At 47.4% G+C, this 18,892-nt stretch overlaps 1 protein-coding gene across 9 annotated transcripts in view; it reads left to right on the top strand.

Annotated features, from left to right (window-relative positions):
• MEGF6 (multiple EGF like domains 6) overlaps positions 1 to 17,010 on the top strand; it is a 255,268-nt gene extending 238,258 nt beyond the window's left edge. For 8 of the 9 annotated variants that reach the window (XM_075120967.1, XM_075120965.1, XM_075120966.1 and 5 more), the window contains 13 exons: positions 508 to 636; positions 1,516 to 1,644; positions 5,778 to 5,906; positions 6,719 to 6,847; positions 7,476 to 7,607; positions 9,305 to 9,433; positions 11,156 to 11,284; positions 11,450 to 11,578; positions 11,802 to 11,930; positions 13,514 to 13,642; positions 14,424 to 14,552; positions 15,180 to 15,311; positions 15,858 to 17,010. In XM_075120967.1, the coding sequence (XP_074977068.1) occupies positions 508 to 636; positions 1,516 to 1,644; positions 5,778 to 5,906; positions 6,719 to 6,847; positions 7,476 to 7,607; positions 9,305 to 9,433; positions 11,156 to 11,284; positions 11,450 to 11,578; positions 11,802 to 11,930; positions 13,514 to 13,642; positions 14,424 to 14,552; positions 15,180 to 15,311; positions 15,858 to 15,922 (1,619 nt within the window). In that variant the 3' untranslated portion in view covers positions 15,923 to 17,010. The remainder of the gene's footprint in view (positions 1 to 507; positions 637 to 1,515; positions 1,645 to 5,777; positions 5,907 to 6,718; positions 6,848 to 7,475; positions 7,608 to 9,304; positions 9,434 to 11,155; positions 11,285 to 11,449; positions 11,579 to 11,801; positions 11,931 to 13,513; positions 13,643 to 14,423; positions 14,553 to 15,179; positions 15,312 to 15,857) is intronic. The other variant, XM_075120971.1, reaches the window with a different exon arrangement.
• The last annotated feature ends 1,882 nt before the right edge of the window (positions 17,011 to 18,892 follow it).

Raw genomic sequence — 18,892 nt, 5'->3', positions numbered from 1 at the left:
CAGGCTTGCGTCTGTAGTTGGTGGGAGCGGGAGCTGATCCCTACTTCGCACACACGGAATGGGAGGAAGCCTCAGGCAGGGCTCAGGAGGTCAAGGCACCACCAAATGGCTAAAGTGGGAGCTGTGGAGAAGCTCGCAGAGGGTGGGGAAAGCGTGGGAGAGAAGAGAGAGTTTACGGTACTGAGAAGATTTTCCATGCACGTGACTCCCTCACCTCTCTGCTGTTTCTCTCCCTCCCCTTCCCCACCCCAGGCCAGTCCCCTGTGGCCTGACACCTCTTATATGCAAGTAAAAATGCAGAACCTTCCTGTGGACCCAGCTAGGCAGCCCTCAGGCATTACTGGATTGTGTTCTTGTTACTTATTTCTAGCGGTAGCAGCTCCATTTCATTTCTGTCTACTCCTAACCCCCACTGCCTCCGACGATACGACAGGCCTGATCTCTGCATTGTAAACCTAGTGTCGAGCTGCTTTCTGACTTCGGTCTTTGTCCTGATTTTTCCCCAAGCGTGTCCATATGGTTTCTATGGCACGAACTGCCACCAGCACTGCCTCTGTCGGAACGGCGGAAGGTGTGACCCCGTCACGGGGCACTGCACATGCCTAGAAGGATGGACTGGATTGGCTTGTGAGCTGGGTAAGCAACAGGAGTGGGAGCAGCCTTGTTAACCACGGGCTGTTGAAACCTGCAGAACGTTTGTTGCACGTTTAACCCTCTCCCAACAAGTTTTCCCTGATTTCACTTCAGTCATTTCATGCCCCAGGATGGCAAGAAAACGGTAATTTGGCTGCAGAAGGATAGCGGGGAGCATTGTTGAGGCTCAAGGAACACAGTTCGAGCCATTTTTTGTATTAAAATATAATGAAAACGGGGCTACCACATTGCCAACAAAAAGCAGCAATGCAGCTTCGGAACATTTTGAGTTTGGTTCCAAATGGTTTTGATGCCTGGCGCAGCACGTGTCCGTGCTCTCTAATCTAATCTACGCTCAGTCAAGACTGCACCCAGGGGGAGGAACACCAGTGGTCAATGGAGCCATAACTCCAGTCGCCAGTCTTAGAACAATCTGGTGATAACAGCAGGGTCATTAGCGTTCTCCCTCTAGAGTATGTCTACACTGCAGCTGGGAATGTGCCTCCCAGCATGGGCAGACAGACATGCACTAGCTTTGCTTGAGATAGAGCGCTAAAAAAGAGCAGTGTGAACACTGGAGCTCCCAGGAAGGTGAGGGCTAGCTGCCCAAGCTCAGACACAGGGATTTGGGCAGGCTCGAACTCAGGCAGCTAGCCCACGTCTCCACCGGAGCGCCAATGTCCACACTGCTATTTTTAGCATGCTAGCTCGAGCAAAGCTAGCACAAGTCTGTCTACTCAGGCTGGGGGCTGCTCCCAGCTCTCGTGTAGACATATCCTTACTTTCTGTCCCCAAGGGGGAGTTGTGGGTTTGTATTTCTGGACTAAGATTCTATTGTGCTATTTCTAAAACCACTTCAGTCAACTCTCTGGCTTCCCCTAGAATGTGCGCAAGGACGGTATGGTGTGGATTGCCAGCAAGCCTGCGACTGCCACAACAGGGGGCTGTGTGACCGTCAGACAGGCCTCTGCATCTGCCGGGCTGGCTGGACTGGGCCGCAGTGCCAAAGCTGTAAGTGAAAGCCACAGGAGCCTACCAATGGTTGTAGCTTCTACTTACCTGCCAGGGCAAGGGAACAGATTTGGCTGGCCTGAGCCCTCCCTCAGATGGAACCTTTCTGAGGTTCAGGGAAGTCTAGTTACCTTGGTTTTTTTTTAAAAGGCTGCTTTTGATACAACGAGAAAAGCACAAGTCCTCTCTGCTGGAGGTAGCTGATAGTTTGCTTGGTGCATCTGTTGTGGGTGACAGGGCCCAACATTTGGCTTGCACAGCTCAAGAGAAAACAGGCCATGGTTTTAGCTTTGCGAACTCGTTCTGCTGGGCGCTGTGCTCCCCTCAAGGTCTGAACAAAAGAAACGTTGTTGGTGCCGTTTCCTACGTGTACCCAGTGCGGTACGGTCACGAAAAGGCCACGTCCCTTCCCAGAGATCCCAAAGTGTCACCCTGCTCCCCGTGAAGTGAATGGCAAACCTGCAGGAGCAGACCCTGAATTAGACGGATACACAGCCTGCCCCTGAGCAGCAGATGGCAATGGAAGGCAAGGTGAAGCTGAAATGTCATAGGAAAACCTCCACCTGACCCAAGACTTTAATAGCTTTATGCTGCTCCAGATCACCTTCCCTCCTCCCCCTTTCCAGCTTCTGAGCTTACTCGCTACTGGAACCGCTGTGCAGACCCAGAATGCCTGGCTTCTGTCCTAAGCCCCAGCAAGCTCTTAGGTCTGCCTTCCGCAGGCCTCATATTCAGCTTATCTACAGACTTTACTAAGTACCCTGGCAATCCCTTTGCTATTAGCTAGTGTTGAAAGGGGAGCCTCAGGGACTGGATCAAGTCCCAGAAGATCAGCAAAGGGGAGCCCCTCCCCTCCCAGAAGTCCCAGCAACCACAGCAAATGTAGCCCACTGTGAAGGGGGTTATTAGACTGAGGCTGGTAATCAGCTGAAGCTGTGGGCGTGAGTGACTTGTCTGCTGCAGTCATTCCCACCCTCAGCAGCATGGCTAGGAAAGGCCCTGACATTTACAAGGTGTTGACTGTGTCACTGTTTTGGTTCTGGGCTCTTGTAGGTAATGTGGGGGTGTGGCTGCTTTGTTCCCTGGATCATTAGCAGGAAGCAGACTGTGGCCTGTAATATGATGTTGGTGGAACATTTCTTAATGTGGGACGAAGGTCAGGCAAGTTTCAAGAGCCGTTTGAGGCTTTGCAAAGCTGAGAAATCCTAATCTTCTCCTTCCCGAGTATCCCTTTCATGAGTATCCCTTTCATTGATGCACTCTCTGGCTGAGCTGTGTGCACGTTACATTATGTGTAGCATTGTCCCACTCCCTGTCAGCCTCTCTTCACACAGCAGGTCATTCCAGGGCTCTAGTAGCTTTTGTCATCTGTCTCTGAACCCCTTCTATATCTGCTTGATTTTTCACCCCCCATTGTGGGCATTCCATTGATCTGTATAAGGCAGCTCTGGGGGATTTCAGACTCCGATGAAAGCAAGATGTGCTCTTGTGAGGTATCCAACCTCATGGTTAGAAGAAAAGTATCTGAATTTTTGGATTCTGCTCTGAACGGAACCTTCAGAAGCTTCTGAGCCTTCTCCAAGCAGAATATCGAGTGATCTGCTATGTGGCATTGAGCTCCTCTTGGGCCAGTGTGCGTGAGGGGCCAGAGCAGAATTCTGATGGTGCCAGTGAAATTTATTTTAGTGTTTTCCAGACCTGGATATGGTGTCATGATGCAAATTGCAACCAGCAACACCAGTATATGATTCTGCTTCGCCTTCCAATTAGAAAGTGCAGGAGAGAATTACCCACAGAAGCAAATGCTCAGTGGAAGATTCCAAATGTCTGCTCAGTTCCATAGCCTCCCTGCTTGTTACCCTCACTTATTTGCACTGGACCTTAGCCATCTGGTTCTTGTGTCTGAGGAGAAAACCAGAGAATGAGATCCGTGCCATGAAGAGGTTTGACTGGACTTGGCGCACCCTCAGTACAGCCTTGAGTACTGTAACGTGAAACACACACATCTCACTTAACCGTCCACCATCTTTGGGGACTGGCAGGCACCATCCTTTTGGCTGGGTATTCAAGTCAGCCTCAAGGCACTTTACCAGATCACAGGTCCATGTCACTGTGTTATATAGAACTCTTTGCGCATGACCCTCCTCTAGTCAAGTTGTTGCTTTTCACAGGGCAGCTTGAAGCAAATGGTCATCATAACCAGAATGATGATTTGCAGTGAAACTATTCAGGACTTTTTCTGTCTCACTGTAGGCAGAATTTCACTACATTGAGACCATTGTCTATATTGACATTAAGATTTAAAAAGCCCAGCAATGCCTATCTAACTTGCTAACTTGCCTTGCTAACTTACCCCATCGCCACCAAAAGTCAGAATCCTTTATTTGACTTCTTTTTAGGGGTTGTTTTTTAGAAAAGTTAGGTTTCAGAGTAACAGCCGTGTTAGTCTGTATTCGCAAAAAGAAAAGGAGTACTTGTGGCACCTTAGAGACTAACCAATTTATTTGAGCATAAGCTTTCGTGAGCTACAGCTCACTTCATCGGATGCACTTTCCACAGTATGCATCCGATGAAGTGAGCTGTAGCTCACGAAAGCTTATGCTCAAATAAATTGGTTAGAAAAGTTAGGTGTGCAAACGTGCACATACAATATATGCACAACTATGTCCCTAATCTATGCTTGCAGTTACCCCAATTGCATGTGCAAATTGGGTGAGTGCGTGGGCAAATGCACCTATTTTGTCATTTGCACATGCAGTTACTGAATTTGTGCACTCAGTCAAGTTGACTAGCTGTCAGTTAGGTGTGTAGCTTGTGCGTTTATGCAACTAACTTCTCTATAATTCAGACAATGACTCTCTTATCTGGTTTTCATCTGCCTTAAGAACCAGCCTCTCACTTCCTCTTAGATGACAGGAGGAAAATGGCCCTGATGGTGATACTATCCTGGCCCCCCAGCTCCCACTAAGTGGTGCCAGGAATAATGCTTCCAAAAACATTTGGTGCTGTTAGAGAGAGAGAGAGACTTTCACACCAGATTAGGAAGAAGAGAATGTTTGTGCAAAGAGAAGTTTGTCGGCTCACAACTTTCTTTCTTCCCCTCTTCCTGCCTGGCTCAGCTATTCTCCCTGCCTCAGCACGCACTTTCTCCCTGTCCCGGATTCTGCCAAAGTTTCTGACCTCATGGTCTGTTGTCTCAAAGGTAATGGTGATGTCACAAATCCAACCGCATGTGCCAAGTTCAGCCCTGACGTAGGTGTGTGCTACTCTGCGGACTTCCATGGGAGTTGGAACTGTTTAGGCCAAGGCTGAATTTGGCCCAACTGACCTTATGACCTCGCTTTATGAACAGAAGAATCAGAAAATCCCTCTCTTAGAAACAAGCAAAGATTGTTACGGAGAGTGGCAAGGAGATGCTGAGTCAATGGATTGCCCAGCGGACTGGCGATTTTGGGAGATGGAGCCTTTCCCCCGGTGCTCACTGGTTCACTCTTGCCCAGAGCAGTGGTGATGAACACGTTATTGTCTGGGGACTGTACAGTGGCCAGGGTCACATGAGTTTATTCCCAGTCAACAAGTTTCCCCTTTGACAGGTAACGCAGCAGCACAGTTGGATCCCTTGTTGGTGGGCTCAGCCGAGAGGCCAAGGACTGACTGAGCTACAGAGATTAAATTCTCCTCTCACTCCTCAGCAGCCGTGGTACAGGGATCCTTTCAGATCAGGGCTGAAGTGCTCCAGCCAAGCAGTGTTGGGAAGCTTGCCCAGCTGCTGCCCATGCTGTACCTCCTCTGGGGATGAACGAAGGGCTCTATTCTCCAGAGCTGTCAGGCTGGTACCTATCGCCACCACCAAAGAAAGGAAACTAGTCTGATCTATTTGATCCTGTTCCTAGTCTCGTTAGACCCAGCTCTGCAGCTGACAGATCCCCTCTGACTTGTCAAACATGAAGTGAAACATAAAACTTCACCCCCTGACATGAGAACACGAGAGGGACATAAAATAAACGTTTGCAGTTCTTTGTGCCTGGAGAGCATAGTTTGAATTGCCCTGTGTAATGAAACCAGACCATGCCCGAATTCATTCTGTAGCACCCCTTTAACCCCCACCTCTCTGTACGTTTGAATCTCTGCAGCTTGCCCGGAGGGTACGTTCGGAGAGGACTGTGCAGAGCAGTGCGCCTGTGGGGCTGGAGTCTCATGCCACCACATCACTGGCACCTGTGACTGCCCCACAGGCTGGAGGGGCCAGCGCTGTGAGAAAGGTGAGAGAATCACGTCGCCTCTGCATCGTCTCTGCTGCTCAGGTATCCAGGCTGTTCTCGTTACATTTCAGCCTCAGATGAAGTCACGGAGCCCTGGACGTTTTGGGAATGAGCCTGATTTCTCTAGAGTAACAGACGAAGTAGGACTAGATGGCTCAGGGGATGGGCAGTGGGCTATAGAAAGAGGCTTGTACCTCAGTTGCTGTAACAAATGCTGTCGGCTGGCTGATGTCAGAGTTCGAGCCCAGCTCGCTCCCCAGTAGACAGATAGCCACAGCATTATTGGCACTGCTAGGCACCAAGACATCTCAGCAGAGGCCCAGGACTAAGTGGGTCACAGAAACTGAACTCCCACTCACCTCTCTCACAGTCTCTCCAGGCCAAGACAGCTTTGGGGAAGTTTGTGTGGCTGGTGCCCCACTGTACCTATTCAGTTAAGAGGACTGTTTTCTTGGCTTGTCAGTCTGGCATCTCTCAATGCACTAGACAGAGAAGTGTGCCAAGGAAAGGGGGCCTTGGGATGATTGGGGGAAGCAGCCAGACTTTGAGATTTGCTCACTTACGGAGACATCGGCTTCTTAGCAACTCCTTGGACAGAAGGTGCCCAGTTGGGACATACGTGTCTTCAGCTCACATCAGTGTTCAGTGGGGCATTTCTTTCACGTTTCCAGGAAGGCTACAACAATATTGCATTAAACCTTTAATTACACTTTATTTTGGGGCCATAAAATTCCTGCTAGTGCTGGGCACTAGGAAGAATTCGCAAACCTTTTGTCTTGATTTCTTTTCCCCACCTTGTTTCCTTCCTACAGCCTGCCTGCCTGGTTCATTTGGGAAGGAGTGTGCCAGCCGCTGCGACTGTTCCCCAGGAACGCCTTGCAACCATGTCACTGGCCAGTGTGGCTGCCCTCCAGGATTTATGGGCCATGGATGTGAACAATGTACGGAGGAGGGAACAGCCCTTCTACGGTTACTAGCAGAGTCCAGGGAACTAGACGGCTCAATCCATTACTGCTAAAAAAAAAATCAATGCGTTGCCAAATAGCAGCTCACACTTTGGCAGGCAGTGCATGCCCACATAATCATAACAGAGCAAAAGGAGCCAAGTAGGAAACCAGAGCAGTATATTCCATCCAAAGGATTAGCAATAAATCAGAGTAAGACAGAGCTCCTGTGGATATGAGCAAGTCTGGGAGAGACAGAGGCATGTGAGCACATTATTCAGTCTGTAAGTGTGTGTATTTCCGATCTCTCTGTGCATGTGTGGATGCATGATTGCAGAGGGCATCTAGTATCTGAAAATACTTCCAGTCCTCTTCAATCCCACTCCTTTGTGTATCCTAGCGGTTACCCCCATGCTCCTCACAACAGGATACACCAGGGAGACTGGTTCCCATTTCCCCTTGCTTTGAGTGGCGGATGAGACCATGGCTCTGGGTTTTGATACCAATAAGTCCTGCTCTATAGTGAAGTTCTAAAAATGACAATAAATTAGGGAGTAGGGTTTGGGGGGAGACCATGAGCCCCCACAATAATGCTGTGGTATCTTCATCTTCTCTCTTCCTACAGCCTGTCTGGCAGGCACCTTTGGGCTGAACTGCGCTCAGGCTTGCCAGTGCCCAGAAGTGAACCAAGACTGTCATCCTGTCACCGGGGAGTGTATCTGTGCGCCTGGTTACCATGGAAGAAATTGCCAGCTAAGTGAGTTTGCTCTAACCTTTGTCTTCAGCATTGTCAGGGTTCATGTGACTTCACCTACAGCCTCTCTGTTGCATGGTAGCGAATCAGGGACTGTGTTCTTCATGCTGAGTGTTCCAAGGAGAGTCCATGGTCATGTATCAGGGCATAAACTGATCATCTTGTGGGGTCAGGAAGGAAGTTTCTGGTAGCATTCACAATTCCCTAATCAGAGAAGAGGGGACTCCACCTTCCTCTGCAGCACTGGATACTAGTTATGGCCAGGAACTGAACTCCAGGAGCCTTGGGACAGCTCCAATATGGCACCTCCTGCATTCGGATTGGCTGTCATCCCAGGTTCCCACTGTGCTTTCCTTTCCCCTCACTCATGCAGCTTGAGATTTTAAAAAACATTTCCCAGGTTATGTCTTTGTGAACCTTGCCGGTAATGGGGAAAATGATTCTGCCCACACAGGCATTTTCTGTTCCCTTTGTTCCTCCGTCTGTCCCTGCATACTCATACATCCATCCATCAACCCACACCCATACATGCACTCTCTCACCCCCATACACACACTTCCTCTTACTAATTAGTGAGTTTGTGCCATGAAAAACAATTTAATATACACAAGTGCCACATTCTGCCATTTCCCATCTAACCCATGGGCAAGTTGGCTACATAGTATGATCAACAGAGAATTTTGTACTGTTGTTTTTCTCTAAGTGTAAAACTCCTTGGATCAGTTTCCCTCTGCCAAGAGCAAGGAGGGCTATTTAGAGATGCTTTCACCCTTGTCCTTTTGACTGCGCAACTGGAGGAAGGGCAGGGATTGATGGGCACCTTATTGCAGCCCTCTTAAAATAATCTTCCCCCAATTTCATTTTTGCTCAAAGTTTTCTATGCAGTGTTTTTTAAAAATGTATTTTCACTGCACTAATAGCTTTTCCATTAGGAGCCTCCTTGAAAACCAGTGACTTAGCTGATTATTTTTTATAGTTCTATAAGATTTGGCTAATGCAAGATAAAATGTGGAATTCGGCCTGCTTTTGAGAAGCCAGTACCTTGGAGCTGTGAGCACTTCCCTGTGTTTTATGCTGTGCTTTGTGTCAGCAGGTGCTGGGAGGATGAAGGATAGCCTTGCGCTTTGATTATTTCTGTCACAATATGTGGGTTGTATCTAATCAAAACAGTCCACTCCATCATGCAGTCCATTAGGCAAGAACAGACCTGGCTTCCTGAATCTTCATCCTGCTGGTGTGCATGTCATGTCAGCTGGACCGGTTTCTCTGGCTCACCATGAGATCTTTGTTCAGATTAGTCAGGAAATCAGCAGCGTCTCACTCAAAATAGACAGGAAATGACCTTCTCCCACCTCCTCTCACTGAGTGAAGTGAATTGGGTGGTGTCACTGTCTGGCATATATTCATACCAACACCATTTACTCATCAATGTCAGTTGTTGTTTTATGAGCAAGTAAACCATGGTTAACAACGTCTCTACAAACGTTTATGTTGATGAGTAAATCGACGGACCCCTTAGATTGCCATCATGCTACACACTATTTCGAATAATCTTACCTTGTCATCCGCGACCGAGTGTTTAAATATAAAGATTGGGGAGGAGACACTTGCATTGTGAATGTCCGTGCATATGCCACATGATCAGTGTCTGGGCTTTGTCATTTTTCTAAGCGTTGGGGTTTTTTTAAATTTCTCCCCAGGATGTTCAGCTGGTTGGTATGGCCCCAATTGTGAGCAGCAGTGTAAGTGCAAGAATCAAGGACACTGTGAGACCACCACAGGGACATGTCAGTGTCCCCCTGGGTACGTCGGAGCTGACTGCAGTATGGGTGAGTGTGCAGCTTCCTTTGCCGCCATGCACATGAATGAGATGCTGCCCTTCAAGAGAGAGCAGCAGTTGTGATGCAGGCCACAGTCTAAGAACATTGCAGGCAGATCTGAAGCAGCACATTTGTCTTCCAAGTCAAGCTTTGCAAAACATTACACTGAGTATCTTTCACTGCCTAGTTTAGAGATGTCTGTTAGCAGAGGAAGTGCAGGGAGTGAATTCTCAATTACTACTGAAATGCATGGACCATTCTTTCTTCCTCTGACTCCCAGTGACTCCTGTTTTAGATGATTCACTGTCCAGAATTACAATAAAAGCAAAAATCCATAAGTTTGGGGTGTTTCTTACACTTGAAAGGTTTTAGACATTAAACCGGAAGGGAGTCACACAGTAAATGTGCCACAAAACAGAATAATAAACCCCCTCTACACAATACTAATAATATCCTGAGCGTGGGACAATCTTGACAGCTTTGGTTCATCTTCTAAGAACAGATTCATGAAGCTTTTTCCTCTTGGGTTCCAGCAAAATGTTTTCTGTCAAAACCCCTGCAGGAGCAATGGTGACCCTGCCAAAAAGACCTTCGTGGAAGGGAATTTTCTTATTACTCATTGGGGGATGGGTGTTTTTTCTCCCAGCATTGTTATGGTTCTAATGATACATCAGCTAAACAAAGGGAAAGTGAATTGCTGCAAAAATTCAAGCTGTTGCCAAAATGGATTTTACCAGAGGGAGCTACAGCACCAGGTAGAAGTTTAAGATGATCATGGTGTGCAGCCAGAGAGATAATTTCATGCTTCCTAACTGTCAGGGTGGTTAAGCACTGGAATAAATTGCCTAGGGAGGTTGTGGAATCTCCATCATGGGAGATTTTTAAGAGCCGGTTGGACAAACACCTGTCAGAGATGGTCTAGATAATACTTATCTAGTCCAGTCCCCTGCACTCATGGCAGGACTGACCTCTCAAGGTCCTTTCCAGTCCTCCAATTCAGGACATGAATCGCTCAGCTGCAGTGTCAGGAAGGAAGTCTTTCTCCCAGGTACAACACTACACCATTGGCTGTGTGCACTACTTTTTCTTCCTCTGAATCACACAGGAGAGGAAAGAGCCTGTCCACTATTACAGCTCCCAAGTAACTGATTTAATTTCTTGCTTTTATTGAAATAGAATCACTTTCTTGCTGGGGTTTTTTCTGCACCATAATTGCTCCCAGGTCTGGAAGTGCTGCATTAATCTGGCAGTTCACCCTTGCACCATCCCATTGATTGGCTCTGGAGCCTCCATTAAAATGCTTTCCTCCTCCACCAGAAGTGATCTAGATGGCTCTTGTTTTTTCTCTACCAAATCAGACCTAAGATCACACAGTTAGTGGCAGAGCCTTGAAAAGAACCCAAGAGTCCTGACTCCTTGTCTCAGAGCTCTAACCACCAGACACATTCCCCTCTAAGCCAAACCGAAGCCCTTCCTTTTCAGACTCATAGACTTCAAGGTCAGAAGGGACCATTATGATCATCTAGTCTGACCTCCTACACAGCGCAGGCCACAGAATCTCACCCACCCACTCCTGCAATAAACCTCTCACCTATGAGCTATTGAAGTTCTCAAATCATGATTTAAAGACTTCAAGGTGCAGCGAATCCTCCAGCAAGTGCCCTGTGCCCCACAGCCTGCTTCTAAGAATGCTAATGTCACCATCTCTTATGGAAGTGAATCCTCTCTTAGGCTGCCCTGTTGGTCGCTATGGCAAGGACTGCATGCACCTGTGTTCCTGTGGAGAAGGAGCCACCTGTCACCATGTGACAGGCATCTGCATTTGTCCAGCAGGAAGAACTGGTCCCAGCTGTGAACACGGTAAACATTAACCATGGTGCCATTTAACCAAGACTGGGTATTTCACCACCGTGATTGGAGAGGGCTGTAGGGTTGGGTACAGGCAAGGTACCCCACCCCCATTGCTGTAGTGTCTGATCACACCCGGATTTGGGTTCCCACTCTCTCCTCCTTTGTCTTTTTCAGTCTGCCAGAAAAACCAGTATGGGGCAGGCTGTACGCAGACCTGCTCCTGTCAGAATGGAGGAATCTGCCATGCGGCCGACGGCTCCTGTTTGTGTGGGCTTGGGCGGACCGGGAAATTCTGCGAACTGGGTAAACCCCCCGGAGTGCTCCGGCCTGGCACCAGGCTGACAATCGTTAAACTAACAGAGTTTGTGTTTAGAATTGATGCCCTCTTTGCCGTAGCCACAGGCGTAGCTGCGCCCTCCCTCGCAGGGCGCCCTGTGAGGCATGGCCTGGCCACAGGTCACTGCAGCACAGGACGTGCTTGCCTATGAGCCATGTGCCAATTACTCTCTGGATGTGTTCCCCGCAGAATGCCCACCGGGGAAGTATGGCGCCAACTGCCAGCTGAACTGTGCGTGCCAGAATAATGGGATTTGTGACCAAGTGACGGGAGCCTGCCACTGCCGCAGAGGGCACTATGGGCACTTATGTGAGCAAAGTAAGTTCAGGCAGCAGAACTGCTGCTCCTTCTGCCCTCCGAGGCTGTGTTGTAAAGATGTTTAATGTGAGCACCAGGAGACATAAGGCAGAGGGGCCAAGCTGACTCGCGTAGGGGCAGTTTCAACATCAGAGCAAGTGAGAGGCCCAGTGGCCGGCCCCACACACACACTCACTCACTCTCTCTCTCTCTATTCCCCCCCCCCCCCAGGAGGTCCATCAAGTCTAGTATCCTGCCTCTGGCAGAGGCCAAAACCACAGGCATCAGCACACTGGAAGAATTCTTGGTAATGCACAGGGCCAGCTCACTACTGCGCTGTCCTGGGGAGGGGTAAAAAGGAGGCATGTGGACAAAGCAGTTGGGTGATCCACTTGAGCCCTGACATGTGGCCTTTGTCAGCCTATTGTTGGTCATAACATTGCACAGCCCGGTTGAAATTGCATTTGCAGTGTTTGTCTGGCAGCCCTGTACGCCACTAGGCAGCCTATCAGTCAAGTTAAAGAAGCTGTTGGTTTGAATGTCCTGTCCTTTGTGTGAGCTGGGATTGTGCACACATAAGCTGACCCACATTAGCAACTGCTTAAAAACAATCCAGAGTACAAAAAAGCAGCAACATGGTCCCTACTGGAATGTCTGTGTTTCTTTAGTGTGCTCAGGTCAGACAAATAGATCTGTTTTTAGGACCTCAGATTCCTTAGCAGTTTTGTGGGAAAGGCAGTGCTACGACACACCTGCATCAAAGGGAAAGATTGGCTAGTTTCACACACTCGTGGACTGAACAGACACACTGAATTTATGGCTTATTACAACAATCTGTAACCCACCAACACACCTGTTTTGTCCTATAACTGCAGAGGTGTTAATGGGCCACGCTACCTTGAATGGTCCCTTAGAACATGTGCTTACTACTTATGCTAAACAATCTGTTCCCTCTTGCATTTAGCCCAGAGTACCATTCCCTAACCTCTGTGTGGCTCAATAGCTTGTCTCTCTCACCAACAGAAGTTGGTCCAATAAAAGATACCACCTCGTCTCTCACATGACATTTTGCATTTTTCACCTTAAATCTTCCCCTGTTGTTCACTAAAATGGAAGATGGGTGAAGAGTTTTTTGAGCTTACATTTTTTTGCTATTGAGATTCATGGAAAGAGTAAAACTTTACACTCAACAATCTTCCTGAATTTCAGGAGCTGACTGGATAGTTTTCAAGCCCTTTGTTCTGTGTTTGTACAGCGCCTGGTACAATGGGGGCCTGCTCCATGAATGGGGCTCCCAGGCACTACTGTAATAAATGATGATTATTTGTGGATCTAGTGTACAGCATGGAGCTAAAAGGCAGACGGAGAGCAGTAGCCTGCTCTCTAGAAGGATAAGTGTCAGAAAGACCTGGTTAATCCCTCCCTGCCCCTTCATAACACAGAGCAGGATTGTCCCTCTGCATCTCAAAACTTCCCAGTGTAAAGGGCTCATGCTTCCTCCCATGAGTTAGCAGGAGGGTGAGCTGCTGGGACCCCCAGCGAATAAGGCCCCACTGAAGTGCTCTGTGCTTACTAATGAACTTTCCAACTGGCTTCCTTCGCAGCCTGCCCTCCAGGTTTCCATGGACTTCATTGTCAGGAGTTGTGTGATTGTCAAAATGGAGCAACTTGTGACCCAGTGACCGGTCAGTGTCTGTGTCCTGCTGGCTTCCACAAAGACCGCTGTCAGAAAGGTATAGATGACTTCAGCGTATTTCCCATCAAAAGGTGAAGTGTTGTCACTGCATACACAGGGCCCAGTGCTGATCTCTTATACTAGTGTGTAAATCTACTTCCAGCTGGCACCAGAGGCACTCAGCATTGGGGGGGGGAAGGTACTGCTGGCAAACAGGACATGTGTTACGATAATCTTAAAAGGGCTCTGGCTCAGTAAGTATGAGGTAGTATTCAAACATCAAACCCACTGAGTGAGTTCATTCAGTAGTGCCAGACCCATTGTGGTGTTCTGACACCAGGGAAGGTGGAGACAGCAATGGAACCCTGGAGTTCTGCTCTGATCCCCGACAACATTTCTTCCCAGTGATTTCTTAGACACCAGTTTTCTGCTATTTTGAGCCAGTTGGAATGACTCAAATTTGGGCAAGCAGAGGCACAAAAATACATCAATAATCAAGCAATTGTTTCTCCCTCCTCCAAAATTTGCTGTTTTGCACAACACTCTGTGGGGGTAATTACTAAACTGAGCGCACAGGGCCAATTGCCGAATCAGCTTCTGTCATACAGGCCTCCTACTAATGGGGTGCAGTCCTGGCCCTGCCCTCAGAGGGAAGAAGCATGCAGGGTTTCCCGGTACCTTGAGATAATTTCCACGTAAAGAAGATTGTCTCTTGTCTTGGGGGGGTGAGTCCCACAGGATTGGCTCAGAAATGGGAAGACTGGCTGTGTGGGGAAAAGCACTGGTCGAAGGGCTGAAGATCCTTGTGCTGCCCATCCCCCTTTCTCTTGTGCTCACAGGCTGCGAGGAGGGGCGGTATGGAGAGGGTTGCCAGCAGTTGTGTGACTGTGAAGGAAATGCACCATGTGATCCAGTCACTGGGCGCTGCCTGTGTCCGCCTGGAAAAACTGGTGCCAAGTGTGAGCTGGGTGAGTATGGATTATTCGCAACAAACATAACAAGTGTCCAAGCGTGTAAGAGGGAGGGTGATCTAAGGACAGATGAGCTATCATCACTTCCTGTCTGGGGCTGGGACTACTAAAGAGAGGGGCATTTTTGTGGCCTAGCCAGACGGCATGGGATCTGGTTCTTCTTGCACCAGCCGTACACTAATGCGAGAGGAGAATTGTGCCCGTTGGCTCTGTAGGTCACATTCATAAAACACAAGTACTAATGTTATATGGAATGACTGACATGGAGGACTGGATGGCTCCAGGTGTTCCTATGGGATGCGAGACTATTCACCTCTAGGTTTCCCAGCAGTGACTGAATGCCATGGTCCATCTAACGCTTAGTGGATGGGTGGCCCCCTGACCGCACACTCCTCTGCCCCGATAGTTAGCTGGAGTCAAGAAGCCAACAACTGAATGGAACTTGAACTCCCCTCTGGACCCTTTGGGTGGTCTAACAAATCCAGGGTAAGGTACAGCTTCCCATCTCTCTCGTGGGGCAAACTGCTCCCTTACCTTTCACCAGCCCTGTGCTTAGTTCTGCAAGCTAACCTGCTGAAATAATTCCAGCTCCTCCAAACAGTCTCTCTGCCTTTTCCTCTCCAGACTGCCGCACGGATAAATTTGGCCCAGATTGCGCCCTGACCTGTGACTGTGGCCCTGTCAATTCTTTCTGCAATGCTCAGAATGGCCAGTGCACGTGCGTTAATGGGTACATAGGCCCTACATGTCAAGAAGGTAACCTCAGGCAGCAGTTCTGGTATTTTCATCGTTCCCACTGTCACCCCACACCAGTAACTGATTAGGGCAAGATGCAAAGGGTTGTGGTTTAGTGCTTTTAATATGAGGGCACCCCCCCAGTACTGTTATGCCCTCTGGGTTTTGCAGGACTAACACAGCCTAGTGTAGACACAATCCTTAGCTAAAGCAGCCCTATGGCCTGGACCTGACAAGCTCTCACCCAAGGGGTTTCCCTTAGGCAGGTAGGTAGAGTGGTTGAGCTTTCAGACACAGAGGGTGTGACTGCAGCCATACCCTACACTAGGGTGGGTACCAACAGCAGCAACATGGCAGCCGTGTGGGGCTAGCTGGGGCATGCCTTCCTCAGGCAAGTAGCTACATTAAAGCTAGGTTGGGTGTCTCTACCCTGCCTAGCATGGAGAAAACCAATAGTATTTGAGTAGGTATGAATCAGTCCAACAGAGGGCAGCGGTGGAGAGGGCATTCTGCCCTACACACCTGAGCCTTCTGTAAGATCTCACATTGTTCTCTCTTCTCTTGTAGCTGTGGCAGCTAGAATATCCTACCTGTTCTCTCCCAGGGAAGTTTTCCAGCCTGTGAAACATTAGGTCATGCAGCCACCATGTTCAAGGAAAACAAGAGTCAGCCTGTAAACAAGCCCCTGGTCTTTCTGCTGAACCTGTCTTAGCTAACACTAACCACACAGGAATTCAGCCTAAGAGGTTTGAGGCTATTGCACACAACTCAGCTCGTCTCTGCAAGGAGCCTGTGAACAAGTGTGTAAAAAGTCACACACCTGGGAGAAATGCTGTTGGAATTTCATGCTCAACAAACTTTGGGAAGCATTTTATTTTTACTCTATCAGAGAGATGCAGCAGTTTTTTCTCCAATGGGCAATTAGTGGACTTCTGCGGCTCATCCTCTAATTTTTTTTATTGTCTGTGTGGAATTTTAATCAAAATACATATTTATGTAAAGATATTTATGGGAAGATGTACAAATGTGTTTTCATGCTTGGTAGCCAAAGACCCCGGGCCCCAGGGTGTGGAGGTGCTGCATCACTTGATTTTTGAACTTGTGAGCAGTCTTTCCTTGTAGTTTACCACTGGCCCCGGTGCTGTAATAAAATAAACATTCAATAAGTTGATCATAAGAGCACTCACATTTAAGTTCCAAAATGTACTGTAAGTCCTGGTTCCATAGAGGAGCATTTGATACTCGTGGGTGACAAGGACTCTGGGGATTGTGCAAACTTTGTTAAACTAATGAGACTTGACTGCTTCTTCCAGCAGCACAGGAAACACCGTCTGGTTGGTAGTAGTCTGTATATAAAATAATGGGCTGGAGTAGCATCGTAGATCAGACTCAGTGTTCTTAACCTCGTCTTTCCAAGGAGCTGAGCTACTAACCTGTTTATCCTTGAGATGTTTAAAGGCAAGTTTAAGGTGTTTTGCACTCTGTTCCACTGCACCAACTTAATAGAGTACACCCTCCCTCTCCACAGCTAGGTACAAGAAACGTTGTTGCTTTAAAAGAAATATTAACTTAGCTGCTCATTTGGTGAAAAGTTATTTATTTATATATGTTCTATTCTGTACTCCTTTTGAACTGATGAGTGCTAGAACACAGTATTATGTCAAAAACAACATAAAGTGGTATCTGGTTTGAATTATAATAAAAGCTAAAGGGAATATGATTTCACTGCTCAATATCTCCAAAATACACTTAGGCCCAAGCTGTGTCCCTAATTGAATGCATAGGAAAAAGCAATACGAAACATTGTGCTCTGTAGTGCAATTCATACCACATCTACCCATCTGCAGTTCAGTTTGTTCTTGGTGATGTCAGCACACAGTCCCAACTTCACTTTCTTCCTGGGAATCTTAGCCAGAAACACTGTAAGTGCAGGAAAATTAACTTCAAAAATGACACTGTCCAACTACAACAAGAACCTCGAGGATGAGGGTTCCACCTTTCTTGTCTGCCACTACATTCTGTGACGGAGACACACTTATACAACTGAGCTAAGAACCCTTCGTCTGACTAACAAATCTGGTTGTGCATTACTGGCAAAAGGGGTTTAAAATAGGTCAGTACTAAGAAAGCACATCACATAGGCAGCAGGCTTAAGTATAGCTCTGATGTTTGTATTTACCAATCACAGTTTACATTTATTAATCACTTTTTCTGTTTTGTTTTAATTATTTGACAGGTTTACAAGCTACTACTAAACAGCACTGAGCACTTTCATGTAACTAGGAATCACATCTCTCTAGTTTTAGAGGCAATATAAACAAACGTTATCTTAATATAGAACGTGATAATCTGACAAACCCTAATTGCCAGTGTTGTAGGAATCATGTGAGCAGCTGGGCCAGACACCAAATGACCCAAGTGTGTTGTGGGCTTGCGACAGCTCCCAAAAGGTAGTGAAATGTTTCCATAAATGGTGGTTTTGATAATAAGGGCAGGACTTTCAACAGTACTAAGCATTAGAGATGGGTGGGAAATCATTTTCCAATCCCAAATCAGGCCAAAAAAGTTGAAATTAATAACAAAATGCTTCATTTTGATCATTTCAAAAATTGTTTAGATTTTTGTCCTTCTCTTTTTTAACTTGCTTTTCTGAACCAAAAACTCGTGTCATTTTGAAAAAGGCCTTGCAGGAACAGATCAGTTTCAGTGAAGTTTTCCGTTCAGGAAAAAAAAAAAGTTTTGAGGAACTGGCATTTTCCAACAACTAGCTTAACTCTGCTCCCATTGATGTTTTGTGCTTTTGAAACCCTGGCCCCAAATGTTCTTCACAAGCTGTGCTAGGACAGGACTTCTGCAGGAAAAGTTAATGGAGTCTTTGATTGAACAGCTGTGATTAATTGACAGAACTGCAGGAGTTTGTGCATTCCATAGCCTAGAGTTGAGCACAAGGGACTGATGCAACTTGAATGGTAGTTTCATTAGTTATCGGAAGAGTTTACACCAGCTGTGCTGACTACAGCAATATCATCACAGCTAGGGCTCCGTTTACCCTGCGAACCTCCTCTGGTGGACATCAGTGTGTCCACCCTAACTAGGGGCAGCAGCACAGGGGCAGTTCCATGTTTTGCCCCCAGGTGCCTATTGAAGTCAATGGCAAAGCTCTTGGTGCCAGACTCGGGCCCTGATCGTTTAAACACCACCTACAGGGTAAGTCAAAAACCCAAATCTAGTTGGATGCAGGCAGTGCCTACACACGTAGTGGAAGTGTGGGCAGTTTCACTCCATGCATCTGAAGAAGTGGGTTTTTTACCCAGAAAAGTTTATGCCCAAATATATGTAAGTCTTTAGAACTGCCCAAAACCAATAAGGAGGCCAGGGGCATCTTAGTTTTTCTAAGGAATCCACCATGAATGTGAAAATATCGTGGCCACTGACTGACTTCACAAAGTGGTGATATTTCACCTTAAAATACACTGCTGATAGGACAAATGTCCTAGTCCTCACATGAAAAGACTATTGCTTGCAGTGCTGTTAATGCCAGATCTTAGAGACACAGTAGGTGAGATAATATCTATCTTTCTTTGGACCAACCTCTGTTGGTG

The sequence above is a fragment of the Caretta caretta genome, chromosome 18, assembly GCF_965140235.1.
Source record: "Caretta caretta isolate rCarCar2 chromosome 18, rCarCar1.hap1, whole genome shotgun sequence".
Classification (NCBI taxonomy): domain Eukaryota; kingdom Metazoa; phylum Chordata; order Testudines; family Cheloniidae; genus Caretta; species Caretta caretta.
This window is presented reverse-complemented; position numbering and strand designations above follow the sequence as displayed.